Genomic DNA, 18742 nt, shown 5'->3' with positions numbered 1-18742 from the left:
TTTTCAAACATAAATCAACCAGTGAAAAGAATGATGTCAGGCCCCAAAATAGTATCTACCTACTGCACACACAAAATGTTATATATATGCAAACAGAGAGGAGAAATGGTGCAAATACTGCACTTGCAACACCTCAGTCCCAAGTATAGTGATCACAACAGTCCAGGTCAGCTGCTGCCTACCCATGATGGGGTTGGGGTCTCTGTGTGTCTGAACCTACCTGAAGTCTTTTAGGTAGCTAGAAAGCTGCTTCTGTACCTGTCCCAAACTGCCCTAAGCAACCCAGATGACAAAACATTCGTGGACCTCCAAGAATTAGAACAAGGCAATTGACCAGGCTTGATGACCAGCAAGAATATTCCTTTGTAATTTATTAATTCATGTATTACATGATAATAATATTGCTGCAAACCTAGAGATACCAGTCAAAACTGGCATCCCAAAACATAAACACAGATTAAAAAATGGTGGCTGTTAAGAAACATTAAGAAAAAAACTAAGTTAAATCTAGTTGAAGATTAATAAGTCTTCAAGAATTCTTGAAAGTATTAGACATAGTGATTTCCAGTGTCCTAAACTGCCTAAAATGACCAGACATGATTTCTGTGAAGATCAGCCATTCTTTCCATAATAACAAAAATGAAAATATTTTTAAGATATTTACACATAAAATCAATAAAAGCACTAATTAGCAGATTAAGTAGAAGTTACATTGAATATACTTTCTCTCTTATGAATTCAGAAAGCCATTTTCTTGTGAGGTGCCACCAGCCTTGTTTCTTTTTCACTGGGCTGATTCTGATGAGTATTTGCAATGACGAGAACACAGTCAGGGGAGAAACAAATGGAGTTTTCAGCTTCCAGCCACAAACTAGGTGTCAGTGTAGTGGACACAATTCAAACAGGTCTGTGTTACCACCAGTCATATCACTTGTATAATTTTCACATAGCTTAAAATAAAACATGGTAATCAAGGAAAGTATCACAGATGAGCTTTCTGATACTGGTTTTCTAGATAGCAGCAGCTAACAAGAAGCATCAGTTACAAAGAAAAAAGTAATTTATGGGCATTAGGTTGCCTGCCCCTTCTCTTGCCAGATTTTCTTTTTTTTCCCCTCCTCTCCCTCTTCCCTAGCTTTAGCATACATAATGATTAACACAACATTACAGTTTTTAGTATATTTAGCACCAGAACACAGAGCTAGAGGTGCACTGTTGTTCCAGAAAGCTCATGATCAAAAAAAGAACAACTAAAGGAAAAAGACACTTCTCAAACATGTATAATAATCCTGAAATTCAAGCATTAAATATCTCATAATTTAGCAAAAATTTACAGCTTTTTTATTGTATGAGGAATTATTTGGTATGGCTCAGATGACAATCCACTACTGGGCTAAATTTTCTAATTCTGAATGAGATAATCACTACTTCTAGAGAACTTTATGATATTTACATCAGAGAAAAACTTTTATAGAAAGTGGAAGGCAACCCATAGGACCATAGTCATGACTCATGTGGGACTGTAAGTCTCAAAACTGTTTAAATTAGGGGAGAAACAAATTTCTGTACTCAGACAACTAACAAAGAACTAAAAAATTTAATTTTAGACACTTCCTTCTGTATTTCAGTGATGATGAAAAAAACCCTGATTCACTAGATGAACCATCTTAAAATAGCTAAGAGGTCAAATAAAAAGATGTTCACATATCTCTGTAACAGATAATGCCTATCATTTATACTAGTGTACTGTCACAATGATTTCCAATTCTTAGCTCTAACTAGGTTGTTAACACAGACATACATAGTTTTAAGATTATGATGGAGCTGAAGAGCTCATGTCTTCAGCTGGTTTTCAGACTATGTACACTTTACACAAAGGCTCCATACACATATAAAAAGGGGAAGACAGAGTTTCCCAAAGACAAAATCCAAAGCTATCGAACTTACTTTCTCCCCCTAAAGAGCACTAGTCTGGCTGGAGCAGACAGCACAGGAATTGCTGTGTCAGAAGGACAGCATCCAGTATAGCTGCTGTCAAATGCTACCACTTCTAAATATTCTGCTCAGGTAAAAAAAAAAAAAAAAAAAAAAAAAAGTGCTTCTACCTCAAATATAAACTTACTTAACTGTTAAACAACAGTTGACAAGAACTAGTAAGTCAATCAAATATGTTAACAGAAGGAAAAACGGTCTATGTAAAAATTTTTATGTTAATTAATTTTATTTTCACTAGCTTCCATGGAAAGAACAATGCAAGGGTTAACTGAAAAGGAAGAAAGCATGCAAAATTCTATTGGAATTTGGTTTATAATTATTTTTAAAATAAACTATTTCTTAATGGATTTACTTTGATTAAAAAGTGACAGTGTTGGCATCAATTCTATTCATGCAAAGTATTTTGACACCTTCATTTCCAGTGCCTGTCAGTTACTATGTCAATTAAGAGCCCCAAAAAGCAGACTGATCTTTTGTACTACTTTTAGATAATAAACATAGGTATTTGTGATATGCAAAAATCAACAGAAATACAAGTAAAAATCCACATAGGTCTAAGCTGTGTATTAAGCTACCAAAATTGTCACATAATAAAAAGGACAAAGAAAAACACTTTTATGGCATAGGTTGGTTTTGCCATGGGCAAAATAAAAGATGCGAAGAAGAGTGTTCATATGATCGATGCTGAAGGAAAAACAGTGTTTTGCTTAGTTCATCACAAAATCTTTGCAAGAAAAATATAAGTTACTTGTTTGGGTTCAGTATCTTACAATTTCTTTGTGATCAAAACAATGCAGCAGTTCTAGAAGTTACCCCTTATCTGTTGAAATTACCTATCAGTTGCTTTTCATTTTTTTCCATTTCCTTGTTAAAACACGTATGACATTAAATTTCCCCAGCTGGAAAACAATTCTCACGTGGGATGCCCTGTCATTTTTGAGACAGATGAAGACATAATTCACGTCTTCGGTTGAGGGAAGAATTGATCATCCTGAAGAGAACTACTACACCTTATTCAGTAATGTCCTTTGGGAATCTCACAGGAAAGTGCTCTTAAAAACAGATTAACTTTAAATTACACCCAGAATTTTTGCTCTTCAGGTTGAGGTTTTGGTCATCAATCTTGTATGCCACTATCTTAGAAGTATGAACAGAAGCATCAACCCAGCAGCAAAACTTAACAGTTTTTACTGGAGATAAACTTTGCTGGTCATGAGTCTCTGAATATTGCCAGTCACTTAAGGTAAACTGAGCATATATGATGCATGGAGAATTAATCTAGAGAGGCAAAAATTGTAAATAGGACTATATTCCTTGATTTCTATTCAGAGGTACAGAAATATTGTAAGGAACCTTCACACTTGGAGACATATTCACATCAATATGTACATCCACATTTGTTTGGATTACCATTATTTACTCACTTTTTTTTTTTTTTTTTTTTGTCACATCTTTCCTCTCTTCTACAGGCAACCCAACTGTACAAAGTCCATGGCTCTTGCAAAAATTACAGCAGTTATATCATAATTAGCCATGCAGTTGCTTTCAGTTTTTTCGATGGTTTCTCCAATGTATATACAGGGAGAATATACATGTGCTGTACAGGGTTCTACTGTCACAGCTCCTAACCTAGGAGAGCTCACTTGGATGCAAAGCAGAAACTTCAATGTTGCATACCATTTTGTCACACCAAGACTGAAATGACACCAAAAACACTGCATAGCAGAGGATCCCACCAGATCAGTAACAAGTTACATTCACTGGAAAGAAAGGCAGTGAAACTACTAGGCACAATATCAAGTAGGTAGATGCATCGTTAAGCTTGTTGCTATTGGTTCTAAGAACAGAGAGGCTGAAAAAAAAGAGCTATTTAAAGAAAATAATAGAAGAAAACACTCTAAGCCTAGACACATGGAAAGGCTATGGCAAAACACATGTCTAGGTTAAGACAGATTAAAAAGGTGAAAAATAAAGCATGTTCTCAGTGCAGCATGGTGAGGAGAGTCTAAGTTCAATAACAGCCTTCATTTTGTGCTTGGAAGAAAGAAGCACAATCTCTGAATTAGGTTATTTTCCTGTTCTTTTCAGGTCACAACTATATTTAAATCATACATTACACATATGGGATAATTTTATGGTTATTTGGAATAAACTCCATGAAATTCAGGTTAGAAATAACTCACTAAATATAACTTACAGCTGGAAAAGCCATTCATACACCACCATCTCAGTTCCTCAGCCCACTCTGAATAGGTTTATACAGTTGCACCTTACTCCCTTCCCTAAGTGTTTCACTCAGACCATTTTATCCTTATAAAGCAGAACATTATTCCTAATTAAACATTACCCACTATTCCATTGTTCTCAGTAGGAGCCTTAACAGTAGAAACCTACTTAAACTTAAGTACCGTCCCAGGTATTTTGTTGCATTAGAAGGTAGTCAAATTTGATCAAAATCAGAATATGATCCTCAACCCATTTACATGCCGTAAATTCTGTATCATTAAACTCCTGGGTTTATTTGATAAAATGCCCAGATGAGCTAAGGAACATGACAGACTGTGAGAATAAACAAAGTCAGCAATAATGGATGGTCTACCCAGCACAGACAAGCACAAATTCTGCAGATACGTCCCTTTCCTACCTCTCAGAATGTTCTGAGATGAGGAAATGCTCTCCCATAAAATTCACCAGCACACTGTTCTCCACATAAGAGAACAAGGGAATGCAGTGGTGGGGTTTGGGGTGTTTTTATTTCAAAAGTTGTTCACTGCAACTGAAAACTTTCTCCTTAAAGTGAACATAGAAATATATCAACTTGCAATCTAAAGCATTATCTTTCCACCCTTTAATACATTTAATTTAGAAATTAAATGCCCCTTGTAGCCAAATGTTAGGAAAAGATTAAAATTGTTCATACCTAGCTTCTGATTTATTTTTCATATATAACTTTTTCCTCAGCTTTCAATGACACCCTGTAAAGTTGCTTTCTTGTTGCTTTCATTAATAAATAAATAAATAAATAATGTATTAAATATTATTACAGTGGTTAAAAGTTTCCCATTTCAACTGATAACTGGGCACATTTTACCATGTAGACTAGCAACCTAGCTTCAAATTTGTCTTCTAAAAAATTATTTTAAAAGTAAATTTATTTAGGACAGCATAAAATGGTCATAATGTATCCTTAACAATCTCTAAGGATTATTTGCTCTAGCAGCTACACAAAGAGAATAAAACAAGACAAAAATCTGTGCCAAATCTAAGGTATTTAAACTGACTCCTTTATGTGCAAAGATCTATAGGTATTATGCAACCAAACACAGAGGGGAAGGATCTTAAAAGGCATTAGCGACAAGCTGAGAATATCCTTTAGTTAAATTCCTGTTGCTGAGTAATTTAGAAGTGTAAACAGTCATTCTGAACTGGTCACCATTATCACAAAATGAAAATGCAGTGCTATCTGAATGGATTGTGTTTAGCCTGCAAAGAACAACCCTAAAATTGTCATTTTTGTTAAAATATATTGGAAGAAAACGAAAAAAATCAATTCAGAGGTTTCCCTTCTGTCTCATCCCTGCAGGAAGCACAGGTAGCTTGTAACATATGCGCTCACCATGGGAAGGACTCTGCAGTATTGCAGTGTCCGAATGATGAATCCAGACCAGGGGCTGCCTTTCACTGTTACCACCTTTTTAGATGGCTCTTCAACTCCAGGGAGGGAGTGGGATGACACAGTTTGCAGCCAGCAGCTCTGTCTCAACAAGAGAACTGAACATCCTCAACCTCCCTGCCTTACCTCACATGGGATGTATCCATCAGGCCATTACCCTGTGCATTTACCTATGCAGGCTTTCTGCTTGTGTTAAAAGGTTAGGATGGAAGAACAAGAGCCTTTTTTCCAAATCTGCAGCCAGGAGTAATGTGTGCAAGATCTAGCAAGTGCAAAACATGGAATTATCTCCAGAATGTCTTAAAAAATAATGAACAACAAATTAGACTTTAACAAACTCTTCTAAAAAATCTGTGTTACACTTCAGTATCAAAGACAGGCTGACTCAGTTCTGATCATTTTCAAAACTGATTGGCATTACCTAGATATGCTACTGCAGGGGTGAACCCACCTTCTTGGGTCTACAGCCAAGACTCCCATCAACAGGCCCGTTCCCATAGAAGCCAAACAAAACTCATCTAAAGAAGAAAACATTATCTTCCAACATTTGAGTTCAGGGAAATTCATCTCGGGCTATGTTCTACATGGTTTATCTCCCAGGGAAAACATCATCACCACACAATTACTCTCTTGATGCAGGCACAACAGAAAGGCAGCTCAATTTGCACAGTCTTAAAAAGGGGGTAAAAAAGATGAAGCGAGACGCTACACTCGTAATACTTCCTATTTACTCTGTAGGGGCATGGGTTATTCTTTCCATATACCATAAATAAGAAAATTAAAAACCAGAATATTCTATGTCTTGCTTGCATTTCAGTAATTGGTTCCCCTATAAATGTTCTGTTATTTTTCAGCAGTTAGTATTCTATTATTCGGAGACCATGGATCATAATGCCTTCTAACTGTCTCTATCAGTTATGTATATTTTCCTACTGTTGTACAGAATTTAAAGAGTGAAAAATAAAAACCTGAGAGTACGCTCAATCATCTGTCACTGGTATTTCATGGATGTATGCTTTAGCTGCAATCAAACATACATTTCTCGAATAAATAATTTTCATTGAAATAAATGAAAAAGGACAACTGACCACACTTTACCCATCTAATGTTAAAATATGGATAGTTCCATGTAAACAAAAAGGTTTATGTGAAATGAGTTCCATTATAATTTCACATTTGAAACATTGCCAGTTTAGTAAAGATTGTATTAGGTGCTCTGTTTAGCAAACTACAGATAATAGCCTTGCAAGTTACATGACAGAGAAGAAAAAACTAACAGCATTGAGGCTAACATACCTATATAAGACTGATTTTTGCTCCTATAAAAATCTTTCAGTTCACATGTTCTTTATTTTTTTTTTAATTTCAGTATTATTTATGTATCTTATCAATTATTTTAGTTCTACACATATAAGCAAATTACATTTAGCAAAATAGAACTACACTATCGAGACATTAATATTGACAGCCACAACAACATCAAAGAAACTGCCTTTACGCTAATTTTAGGTAGAGAAGGAAAAGAGCTAGTAATCAGTGTTGTGGCTCTACAGGATCAGAGACTGCAGATAAAATACCTTGCTCTCAATTGCTGTCATAGAGACAGACTATCCATTAGCCAACCTCTCAACTGAATGAGGAAGGTATACCAGCACTGTGAATCTTAACGCAGTAACAAACTGACAGCCAGTCAACTTTGAGGCACAAAACGAATGTGTTTCCTCTGGGGAGCCTGACTGAGCAACCCTCTGCTCTGATGAAGCCACAGAGCTCCCCTTCTGCTATAGCTATGTTGCCCAAGGAGCACTCTCAAATTTTGCAATTCAAACTGCAAGCAAACAGCATGTTGGTTTTGTTTTTTTTTTTTCCTTCTGGATTACACAAGAGGTGGAGCTGGTCTGCACATGTCAAGCACACAGGACAGGAGCTTCATCTGACAGGGAAGACTGCAGGCCAAGGGGAAAGCCTCAAGCAAACCTCGCAGGTGTTTGAGATACAGCCCAGCACAAAATGGAGGTCAGCCGTGTAAGACAGCCACAAACAAGGATCTGCACACTACACACTAAACAACAAAATGAATAATTCAACATGGTTTGCATGCTTACTTAGCCCTGCTAGGGTACACTGTCAACCCACCCCACCCCCCACCCCCCAAACAACAAAAAAAACCTGTGAGACAGCTCAAGCTTTTGATATTTCTCATTGATATTGATCCACAAAACTGGACCCCAGCAATAGACCTTATGTGAGAGGTGTCCTAGTTACAGTGAATGGTGGGGGTTTTAGTAGCTGGGGAGGGGGCTACAGTAGTGGTATCCTGTGAGAAGATTTTTGAAGCTCCCCCAATTCCATGTTGGACCCACCTTTTCACCAAGGCAGGGCCAATTAGTTGCACCTCTGCAATAATGTATTGAAGAAGGAGAACCTGGAAGGAGTTGGGGGAGTTGTGAGAACATCTCTATGAACACTGAGGTCAGAGGAAGAAAGGAGGAGGAAGAAGGGCAGGTGTGCCAGAGCAGAGACTCCTCTGTATCCCATGGTGAGACAACAGGGCTGCCCCCCACCCGCTCATGGGGTTCTACAGTGGAGTAGATGCTGATTTGCAGCCTGTGAGGGGCCCCATGCTGACCCAGGTGATTGCACCCGAAGAAGGCCAAGACCCCATGGGAAGAAGACCCAACTGTTGTAGCTTGGCTCTGGGAGAACTGCAACCTGTGAGGGTGACCCACACATCCATGGGAGTGACTCATGTCAGAGTTTGTCGAGAACTGTCTCCTGTGAGAGGGGGAACAGTGGAGGATGCCAGAAGTTCTCCCCTCCCCAAGCTGGAAGAAGAAGTAGGACTGATTGTACCCCTCAATCCCTGCCCCCTGCACCGCTGGGGGAGAGGAGGAGATATCAAGAGTAAACCTCAGCCTGGGAAGAAGGGAGTGGTGAGGTGCTTTCAGGATATGCTAATGTTTCTCAGGGTCCTAATCTGTCTGTTACATGTTGTTGTTAGTGTTTGTATCAAATTTTATGTTCTTTTTTCAGTTCCCCTAATGAAACTGTTTCTTGCCTGTGCCTTAAAGGATAAGGTCATCCCTCTCTGTCTTTATCTCAATTTCCTGGGTCTTTTGCTTTCTTCCTTCTCAGTGGAGGGGAAGAAGGGCTGAGTGAGAGGCTGCACAGTATTAAGTTGCCCTCTGAGCTCAATGACAGAAGGACACAAATTCACTGATTCATACATAAGATACATTTTCCAAGCACAGCTTTCCAAAAGAATGCAAAAGGTGCTTTTCTATTTCCTTCCTGTAGAAATTGATAGGAAATAGGGTTTTTCTTCTACTTCCATCTTCTTAATGGTAGGAAGGCAGAAGACATCAATACAGAGGCTTTCTTGCAGAATTCACATACTTTGTGCCAGTAAAAGAAGGTGGACTTCCCCCAGAGTTATTTAACAAATCTTCTATCCTCACTGTTTATGAGCTAGACAACTCATATTTGATTGATGCATGTGTAATAGGCAATTACAGATACATCTACTTTTAAGTAATTTACTTTAAGCTAATTTTCTTCAAAATTGCCTCTACTGTTATGCTTATTTGCAGTACATCACTAATTCACACAACTTCACAGGGCCTAGAAAATATATTTTAAACTATCTCCTTGGAGGGAAGGAACTAAAACTCAATGATAAGAAAAAAAAAATATATTATGTCGCCTCCCATTTACATACAAACATTAATTTAAAAAGTAAGTTAAACTGTATAACACCATTGTTAAGAGGAAAACCCCATGTCTTGAAGACATGGTCCTGTTAAATTAAAATAATTCCTCCAATCTGTAGTTATGTGTTTTCATCCAGAACTACCAAGTACACACCTAACTCATTATCTCTCCCTTCTCACCGCAGTTCCCCAGTCAGTGATCAAAAGGAGAGACAAAAAACCCTTGACTTCCCACTTAGCTGTAGGGGAAAGAAAAAGTATGATTTTCTACAGGGGACAAAAGTAATCTGTATACCTACCACAGAAACAGCAGGAGTAATAATTGTCTTCTCTTGTCCAGATAACACGTGTTCTTAACAATGTTTTTTTATTTTGGCAACAATAATAACTCAACGTCATATACACATAATACGTATTTCTGTACTGTTGGCAACAAGCAGAACAACAAGCAGAGGACACCTAGTGGTGATCTGTGATAATTAGGGTCGGTAGCATAGAAGTAACAGATTAAATGGTTAAAGTAGGACCTGATTTGGCAAAATTACACACTTTCTTACACACTTACTTAATTTTTAAGCACTTTAGTAAGGCTTAGCATTTAAGCAAGCTGAGATTTTCTGGATCAGCATTACTGTGATTATTAGAAATAAACCAGTAAAAAGCAGAATATGACACAACTAAGCAATATGCTCAGAAATATATTTAATTAAATACCTGAGCTTTAGCAACGGCTAGAATGGATATCAGCACTTATGGAGGTTTATGAACCTTGAAAAGATGTAACAAACTGAAAACCAGATTTCAGTACAAGTCAAACCAAAATAAGACATGGATGCAATTTACAATTATCATATATTTTACTAGATGATCTTTTGCAAAACATAATCTTTATTGCACATCTTGCAATAAGCATTCAGTCACTTTAAAACTGACTCTAATTCTACCTAAGCAGACTTCTCAGAACGAGAAAGACTTAGGGTACAGTTTTAGAAGTAACAGTTCTATTTACTCATACATCAACTATGTCTTGTCCTGTGCTTAGAATAGCTGTAAGCAAAGCTATTGAAGTCTGGGTCTTAAGCAGGTTTTGAAAAATATTGTTATTTGAAAGAATCCATAAATTTATATCATAGACAAATATAAAGCAAAGTGGCATATCATCTGCCATGTAACAATGTATTTATTCCTAATTGTTCACATCTTTTATTTTGAATTGTTCAGTTTAATATAAGCGTATTTAACTAAGAATAACTTATTAGTTGAATGAAAACCAATGTCAAACGTTCAGGGCTCAGCAGCTTAAGTAGTCTCATACAGTAATTTAAAGTAAGAATTAGGTCCAGTACGGCCTGTTCAATACTTCTAGGAACCCATGCTAAAAGAAAAAAAAGTCCAAAACAAACCTGCTGTGAGAAATTACTGCAAAAGTATTATTTCTGCAATCCCCAACTTAAATTAATAAATTTTTCCTTTCATGTTACAGTGTATAATTTTAAGTAAGTGTATGAACTACTTGACAACATCTGAGTTATAGAGGACCAGAATATGCGATACTGTAGCTAAAAAACAGTTTTAGGACAGTGTGAATTTGCAAATTCAATAAATTAATACCTCCCAACATATCTCCTGTACCTTTGTTAAAGTGTTTCTTCCCATTTCCACTGCATCATTCATTTGGATAAGCTATTAACATCAGACTGATGTGAATATATCAATCATATTTCATATGTATTGCACCACAGGCTATAGCTAGGTTCCCTCATAACAGTTGAGGAGAAAGCTTCTGAAATGCACACATTATTTACCTCAGTATGTCTCTATGTGGCTGTTAGTAGCTTCATCTTGACTTAATTGATTTAAATTATGTGGAAATAAAGCAAAGGAACCTATTCATGTTAAAATTCAGGATACTGACCAACTGAAGTCCAGGTATGTGATACAAAAAAAAGGAAAAGCTCAAACAGCTTCAACCTGCCTTTTCTGTTGGCGGACATTTAAGTACCTCAACAGCATAACAGCCTTCTTGTACAACCTGGTTTGTTCATCAACCAGTTTTCCAGGAAGTATCCTCTTGGCAGGTTATGAAGAATGAGTTTGCTGTCTGTCCTCTCAGTATTTTTGACATAATGCTCATTATTCTGGATCCAAATACACAGTATTTCAGATTTATCTGCACTACATTTAAAACCAACATGTCAGCCCATGTACAAAAACTGTTAAATCCTTTCAACCACACGCAAACAGGATACAGTTCCGTGTCATAAAAATTAGCTAACAGTTGTTCCCTGTTGTGCATGTGCAAACACAGACAATACAACAAGATTAATATCAGCAACAAAAGTCTCACTGACTGACCCTATGGAATCATCCAGGTATTGTTTCCTAATTCAGCAAAGTTCATCCCTACCCTTTTTTGTTGTTGTTGTTTTAAAATACTGCAATGCTATAGCACACAATTTCTCCAAAGTGGTAATGGACCACCATGCAGAACAGTTTCACTAGCTAAATCCAAAGTAATAATCAACTACTGTGATAACAATAGGCAAATATGAAAATCCATTACCACTTTCATTTCTGATATCTGCAAAATGCTAAACAAAAAAAACCCCATTTTTTTCTTGCACACATTTCATTTTGGGATTTATTAGAATCTGATTCATTCTACATATTTAACACTGTTCTTGCATGCTCTCACAATCATCAGAAATCTTTTTTAAAAGCAACAAACAACAAGCCTGCTGCTTGACTGCAGGCTCAAAAAAACTCAAAGAAACGCCCTTCAGACTCTTACACCCTCTTTATAAGATCCAGGGAGCCCTAGGATGTGTTATAAAACACAAAAAAATGGACTCCACTTATTTTTCAGTACTTGTCAAATAAAGTATCATACAAGAAATACTTCACAAGTTTTACTAGTGGAATCAAAGGTGAAGTTTCAATCAAGCAGCCATTAGCTAAAGATTAAATTGACCAAACACCAGCTATTGCTGGTTTGGACCACATCCTCTGGTCACTTCTAGTCCCACTTAGTGGCTAATTCAAGTATTTTTGATTTAGAATATATGATTTATCTTTGACAACAGATGGAAGAGGAAAAAAAAAAAAAGGTATTAATTTCTCTGCTTAGTAGGGCTTTATAGTGGCAAGCTATTAACTCAAGCTGCCAGAATATAATGTCATTGAAAGCATTTCACAAGGTTGTCTCTCTGTAAAGCACAGAGGAGACAAAAGCACTGCTTTATGGCAGAACTGCAAAATATGCTTAATCATTTGCCTTAGTTAAACTGAGTACAAAATTGCAGTTCCCTATTTCTGTGTCAAAACCATAGTTACACTGTATTATGGGGAGGCAAAAAGAAGTAGAATTTACAAAATACAGTAATAAAAAATAATGACCTATTTCAGGAGCTTTCTGAGAAACAACTATAAATTTATTAGATATTTGATACTTAGTATCATCCAGCATCATGCCATTTTTAAACATAATTAACTGTATTTGTGAGATGGCTTCACATTTAAGTTTCTGTTAAACCATAAAGTGAATACTGGACATAACCAGCAGGAAAAGCATCAGAAATGGTATAAAACCATCCTTCAATATTCACTGAATTAAATAAATCTTTGTCAAAGTAGGTAAATAAATTTATGCAAATCTGTTTTAATAGTGCTTCCATGCATGAAAATGCTTTACAAAATAATTCTCATTACTCTTGCTACAAAAAAGGTTTAGAAAACAGTAGGTTTTGTTCCCATGTTTTTAGCACTCCCTTTTAAAATATATTATGATATTTAGAACTACGGAAATGGGAACAGGCAAGAAATGACTGAATCATGATGGTATATGACAAAGCATTGAATATTTCCTAGACATGAGCATGCCAAATTAAGTCCTGGAAATGTCACGATGACAATTTGGCAGGTAGCATAACGTCAGGTCTGGAAATAATAGAGTTGACCATTTAGAAGGCTCAAAATTTGACCTGCTCATTTGTTATAAAGAAGGTCAGTATTTGATATATTCAGCCTACATAAAGCATTCAAACAATGAGCATTCTAGGAAATCTACTCAATGATAAATGGTTTCAATTTCTCCTAAAATAGAAAAATATGAACATGTATCTTAAATTCTCTGTGGTTACAGGAGTATTAACTTCATAAGTTTAAGTGCTAATCACCAAACTCAAATGACGATTTAGGTGGTTGCTAACATCTCTAATATTCTCTAGAGGAGTCCATCCATGCTTATTGTGCTGATGGTCCTGAAGATATTTTTGGCCTCTGTTGTTAGCAAAGAGAAGACGGTTACTCTATGCTTTTTTTTCTTTTTCCAAAAAGGGTCCTATACTAGTACCTGAATGTAAATTACACTAACCAGTGACTAAAAACTCTTTTTTTCCATTTGGTTCTCATGTAGCTCTTCAGAGAGATTTTACAAGTTTTTTTGCAGGAATAAGATCTTAGAAAATTATGTTATAACCATATAAATCTTACCTCTTCCCACTGGTGTATGTATCTAATCAGTCTTGAAAGGCGTAATAAACGTAACAGGCTGAGAATTTTTGTAAATCTCACAATACGCAGTGCTCTTGCTGTCTTGTAAACCTCTGAATCCATTCCTTTTTCTACAATGAGAAAGATATAATCCACTGGTATGGATGAGATGAAGTCAACCACAAACCAGCTTTTTAAGTAATTCATTTTAATGATTTTAGGGTCCAGTATTATTTCAGAGCTGTCTTCATTTACAGTCCCAGTTCTAAAATTCATGATCAAGTCCAACAGAAAAACAGTGTCTGATGCCACATTGAAAATAATCCATGGTGTTGTTGTTTGTTCTGTGAAGAATGTGATTCCAACTGGTATAATGACAAGGTTTCCAACCATCATTATGAGCATGATTAAGTCCCAGTAAAACCTAAAAAAAAAAAGGGAGAAACAGAATGGTTGACGTAATGTTGTCAAACACACTTAGAAAAATGGTCTCTATCATGCTGCCAACTTCACCTCAAGATGCTTAAACATTTTGTTAATTATAAGAAAATTCTGATTGTTTTAACTCATTCAATATATTCACAGCCAGCAGAGAAGACAAAGTAATTAATACATTTCATTATGTGCCTTCCTTTTCAAGTATACACATCTAGGATAAAGACAGTACTATGGCTTATCACTCCATGGCATATCTGAAAGGCACTCAGTAAACTTATCCAGACTCCTGTAAAAACCTGCTAGTGGGTTTCTATAACTAAAACTGATGTCTGGTGCCAATCAGAAGTGCTTTATCAATGCAGTATTTTTTTAAAGCTTCCATCCAAGTGGAAACCCAAATATCTACAGATAACATATTAAATATAAGTACCTCTTTGTGATGAAATAAAATTACAGGAAGAGGAAAAAAGCACTGAAGCAACAAAATAGAAACAAAAATTAGATAACATCAAAATCTTTATCCACTTTTGCAACCTGAACCTTCATGCATTTTTACAACCTCATAGTCTATCTTCCTTCACAGCTAAGAAGTCTGGACAGTAATAGCTGCAACTTGCATAGTATAAATTGGGTACTGCACTTCACTATTTTGCTCCAGATTTATCTAAAGGCTCCCCTCTAACACTGTTAGAATGCTGCTAACAGTGCTTGATACAGATGGTACAGAGCCAGACTTGTAACTTTAGGATCTATTAAAGAAATGGTGAGTAAACCCACCTGTTACATAGAATATACATCTATCCTGACAGAAGATTTTCAGGGTATGGTAGTATATACCCAACAGATTTTAAGAGAATTATGATAACTCTCAAATGTTAACTTGTCAAAGAAAGTTAACAAAGAAAGTTAATTCTTGTTCAATAAAAGAACTGGAACTGAATTTGAGAAAGCCTGAACCCAACACATGACCTCTTGTTCTGCTTGAGAACATGATCCGTTCAACTAAACCTGATTCAGAGAGGCACAGAAACCAATCAACAGCTCCCCATGGACTCATTAGACTTTCTAGAAGACTAGAGGCAGCAACGGCTCCACAACTATCTTGCTGCTCCAGCCCTCCATTACACTGGGGCCCCGCACAGTGGACATGTGATGGACATACCATCAGCACACCACTCCAGCACTGACTTCCAGGCCACCTGCACTGTACTAGCAGCAGCCTCCTGGCATGCAATAAATATCCTCATCTGTTCATGGCAATCAACAATAATAATAGTTTAACTGGCCACAAAACAATGCAGAACCACAAGTTTAGTTTTTGCTAGACTTGCACAGAGCATACGGATTACATTAGATTTCAGATATTATTTCTTGTATTCACCAAAAGATTCAGGGTAATAAATTTCCTTTGTTTCATGTTTATCCACGAAAATACTTCTGAGTTTACAAATTTCTAATATGGGAATATAAATAATAAACTGTAACTGTAAAACACACTGAAGAAAGAGTAGCATAGGATTGAAAGCAGTATGAGAATTCCCAGGTTTAAAATTCTTTGTTCCAAGATAAATCTACAGAGATTAGGTTTGACTATCATTTGAGAGAGTAGATGGTAAAGTACCTTTAACTGGTACTCAGAAATTGCATGAAATTGACTTTACAAATAATTCCTTCTGTACAATAATGTGGTTTATGTATTACACATTTTCAAGCTTACAATAAATGTGCATACTAAGTGCCATAAATATTCAGTTTTATCCAGGCTATATGTATTTTCACTTAGCGTTTGATGGTATTCATCATATCTGCACCATATCTGGCAAGAACTTCATGATTATCTCATATCTTTTTAAGTTCATGTAACAGGCTTCTTGCTATTTTAGATTCCTTTTCAGTAGTAGTATGAAATAACATTGCCAGCAGGGACAGTGAAGGGATCTGACCCCTGTACTCGGCACTGGGGAGGCCGCCCCTCGATTCCTGTGTTCAGTTCTGGGCCCCTCACTACAAAAAGGACATTGAATGACTCGAGCGTGTCCAGAGAAGGGCAACGGAGCTGGTGCAGGATCTGGAGCACAGGTCGTACGGGGAGTGGCTGAGGGAACTGGGGGTGTTTAGTCTGGAGAAGAGGAGGCTGAGGCGAGACCTCATCGCCCTCTACAGCTCCCTGAAAGGAGGGTGCAGAGAGCTGGGGATGAGTCTCTTTAAACCAAGTAACAAGTGATAGAACAAGAGGGAATGGCCTCAAGTTGCTCCAGGGAAAGTTTAGACTGGATATTAGGAAGTATTTCTTTACAGAAGGGGTTATCAGGTGTTGGAATGGGCTGCCCAGGGCAGTGGTTGTGTCCCCATCCCTGGAGGTGTTTAAGAGTCGGGTTGACATAGCACTGTGGGATCTGGTGTAGTTGGGAACTGTCAGTGTTGGGTTAATGGTTAGACTGGATGATATTCAAGGTCTTTTCCAACCTAGATGATTCTGTAATTCTGTAATCTAGAATTACTATAGATACTAAATTCATATATCACTGCTATGATCTACAGGTACAATTACCACAAACACTTTTATAACGCTATCAACCAAAATATTTCAAAACACTGTTCTGGGAGAATAAATGGCTCCAAGAAATCCTGAAAATGAGTGGAAAACAACTAGGAAATAATGACAAGAGGTATACTTGTACTTGTGGCTCATTCTTAAGCAAAGCATTTGCTTGATTTCAGATTGACCTTTACACTTCACCAGCACAGGGAGCAGTTATGTAACAATGGCTAACCAGCCAACCAGCCACCTAGCCACCAAAATATAATACAGAACCAGGTGTTTTATCCTACAATAATCTGCGATTTAATGGATCGTTATGTACTGTGATTATGCAACACACACTGGAGTTCGGGATGCTGAATGTCAGCAAAAGTGGTAGTGTTAGGGCTTCAGTAATAAAATAAGATTCAATGCTAAGTACTATGAGACTGTATCAGTTTAGTATTTTTAGTCCACAATATAAACTGATGAGTTAGTACAAAGAAATCATATCATATTATGATTTATTTTTCATTTAGTAATGAATCAGACATTTTCTTTTAGGAAGATGTTTCCAAATGCCATTCTGTTGGCCATGTTATATGATATTTTTCTTTCAGGTGAGAAAAACTAGATGTAACTTCCTGTATTGCCCTTCTGTGACCTGTGCGGAGAAAGTAATACAATGCGTTCCTTGCCTACCAGTTCAGAACATCCTACTCTTCATGTAACCAAAAGCAAGCTGAAAAGCTTCATGAGACAGTGCAAGAAGGTGCTATTCAGACACAGAGGTAGCCCTTTGTTTCAAACTATTTTTAGCATTATTTATTTTTTATACTTTCCCCCTCAGTAAGGATGGTTACAAATTTAAAATTTACAATCTCACAGTTCCAGCTTTATATAAAGTATTATAAAGCATTGACAAAAAAGCATAGAAGAGATAAGCCCATGACAAAATTTTCAAGAATGAGAAAAAAAAAGAACCTGTGAGGTAATGAAATCTTTCAGAGCTCATAATGAAAACCAAAAACTGACCTTAGTCGCATAGCAAATAGCTATAGAGCTTACTGCTCCTCTGAAACTAACTCAGTAGACCTATTAATTGCCATTAGCTGAAGGTACAGAGGTCAGCGCTGCACCACATTGAACTACTCCTGAAACTTTTCAAATGCTTCTAAATGTCTCAAAGATTTCATATCTCTAGGTGAAAAAAATACTTCAAGTATTAAATTAAAAAACATTTTAAGGAATATTTTTCCTTAACTGTAAAGAATTATGTCACACAGAAATTAAAAAAAAAACCAAACAACATAATGCTAATTATTACTTTGGTATTCTCAAATAAAATTCATAGACCTATTTCAAGGATTCACAGACCTATTTCAGTAATCCATTCATAATTTATCTACTACACTTTCAAAACATATAATAATATGGTGTTTTTCACAGCTCGGAACATAGTGAAGCTTTACTGGTTTCTTTACCACCACAGGCTATCCTGGATAGGATGAACAGTCTGTTCAAATGAGTGCTACCCAAGCAGCAATAAAGAACTACTTAGTATTAATTAACCAATGTTTTCACTAAGCTTAATAATGAAAGGCACTATGAATTCTAACAGCCCTTTTGTTATCCACTTTATATATCCAACCCACAGGAAACTGAGTCTTAAAGAAGGAAATTTCAGCTCTGAGTTATTTAATTCGCTGCTTAATTTGCTGGATATACAACTGTGTAAAAAGTCATTCAGATTTGCTTTCTTTATTATTGCTGCCCATTGACACAGCAGTCTCAACGTCCTTGACTCACTGTAGTTGGATATATGATTATACATACTTACAGAACACTCAGATTGACCTAGCAAAAGTTGTCAGTGGTCTTACAAACCACACAGCAGAGTGATCAGCATGTCTA

General features: G+C 36.6%; 1 protein-coding gene across 1 annotated transcript in view; it reads right to left on the bottom strand.

Annotated features, from left to right (window-relative positions):
• HCN1 (hyperpolarization activated cyclic nucleotide gated potassium channel 1) overlaps positions 1-17874 on the bottom strand; it is a 181965-nt gene extending 164091 nt beyond the window's left edge. The window contains exons 1-2 of the mRNA XM_026865803.1: positions 17864-17874; positions 13870-14293 (exon numbers count right to left, since the gene is read on the bottom strand). Of these exons, the coding sequence (XP_026721604.1) occupies positions 13870-14293; positions 17864-17874 (435 nt within the window). The remainder of the gene's footprint in view (positions 1-13869; positions 14294-17863) is intronic.
• Positions 17875-18742: the final 868 nt, after the last annotated feature.

The sequence above is a fragment of the Athene cunicularia genome, assembly GCF_003259725.1.
Source record: "Athene cunicularia isolate RWA chromosome Z unlocalized genomic scaffold, athCun1 chrZ_part1, whole genome shotgun sequence".
NCBI lineage: Eukaryota > Metazoa > Chordata > Aves > Strigiformes > Strigidae > Athene > Athene cunicularia.
The sequence above is the reverse complement of the archived record's forward strand: the minus strand, read 5'-3'. Positions and strand labels throughout refer to the sequence as shown.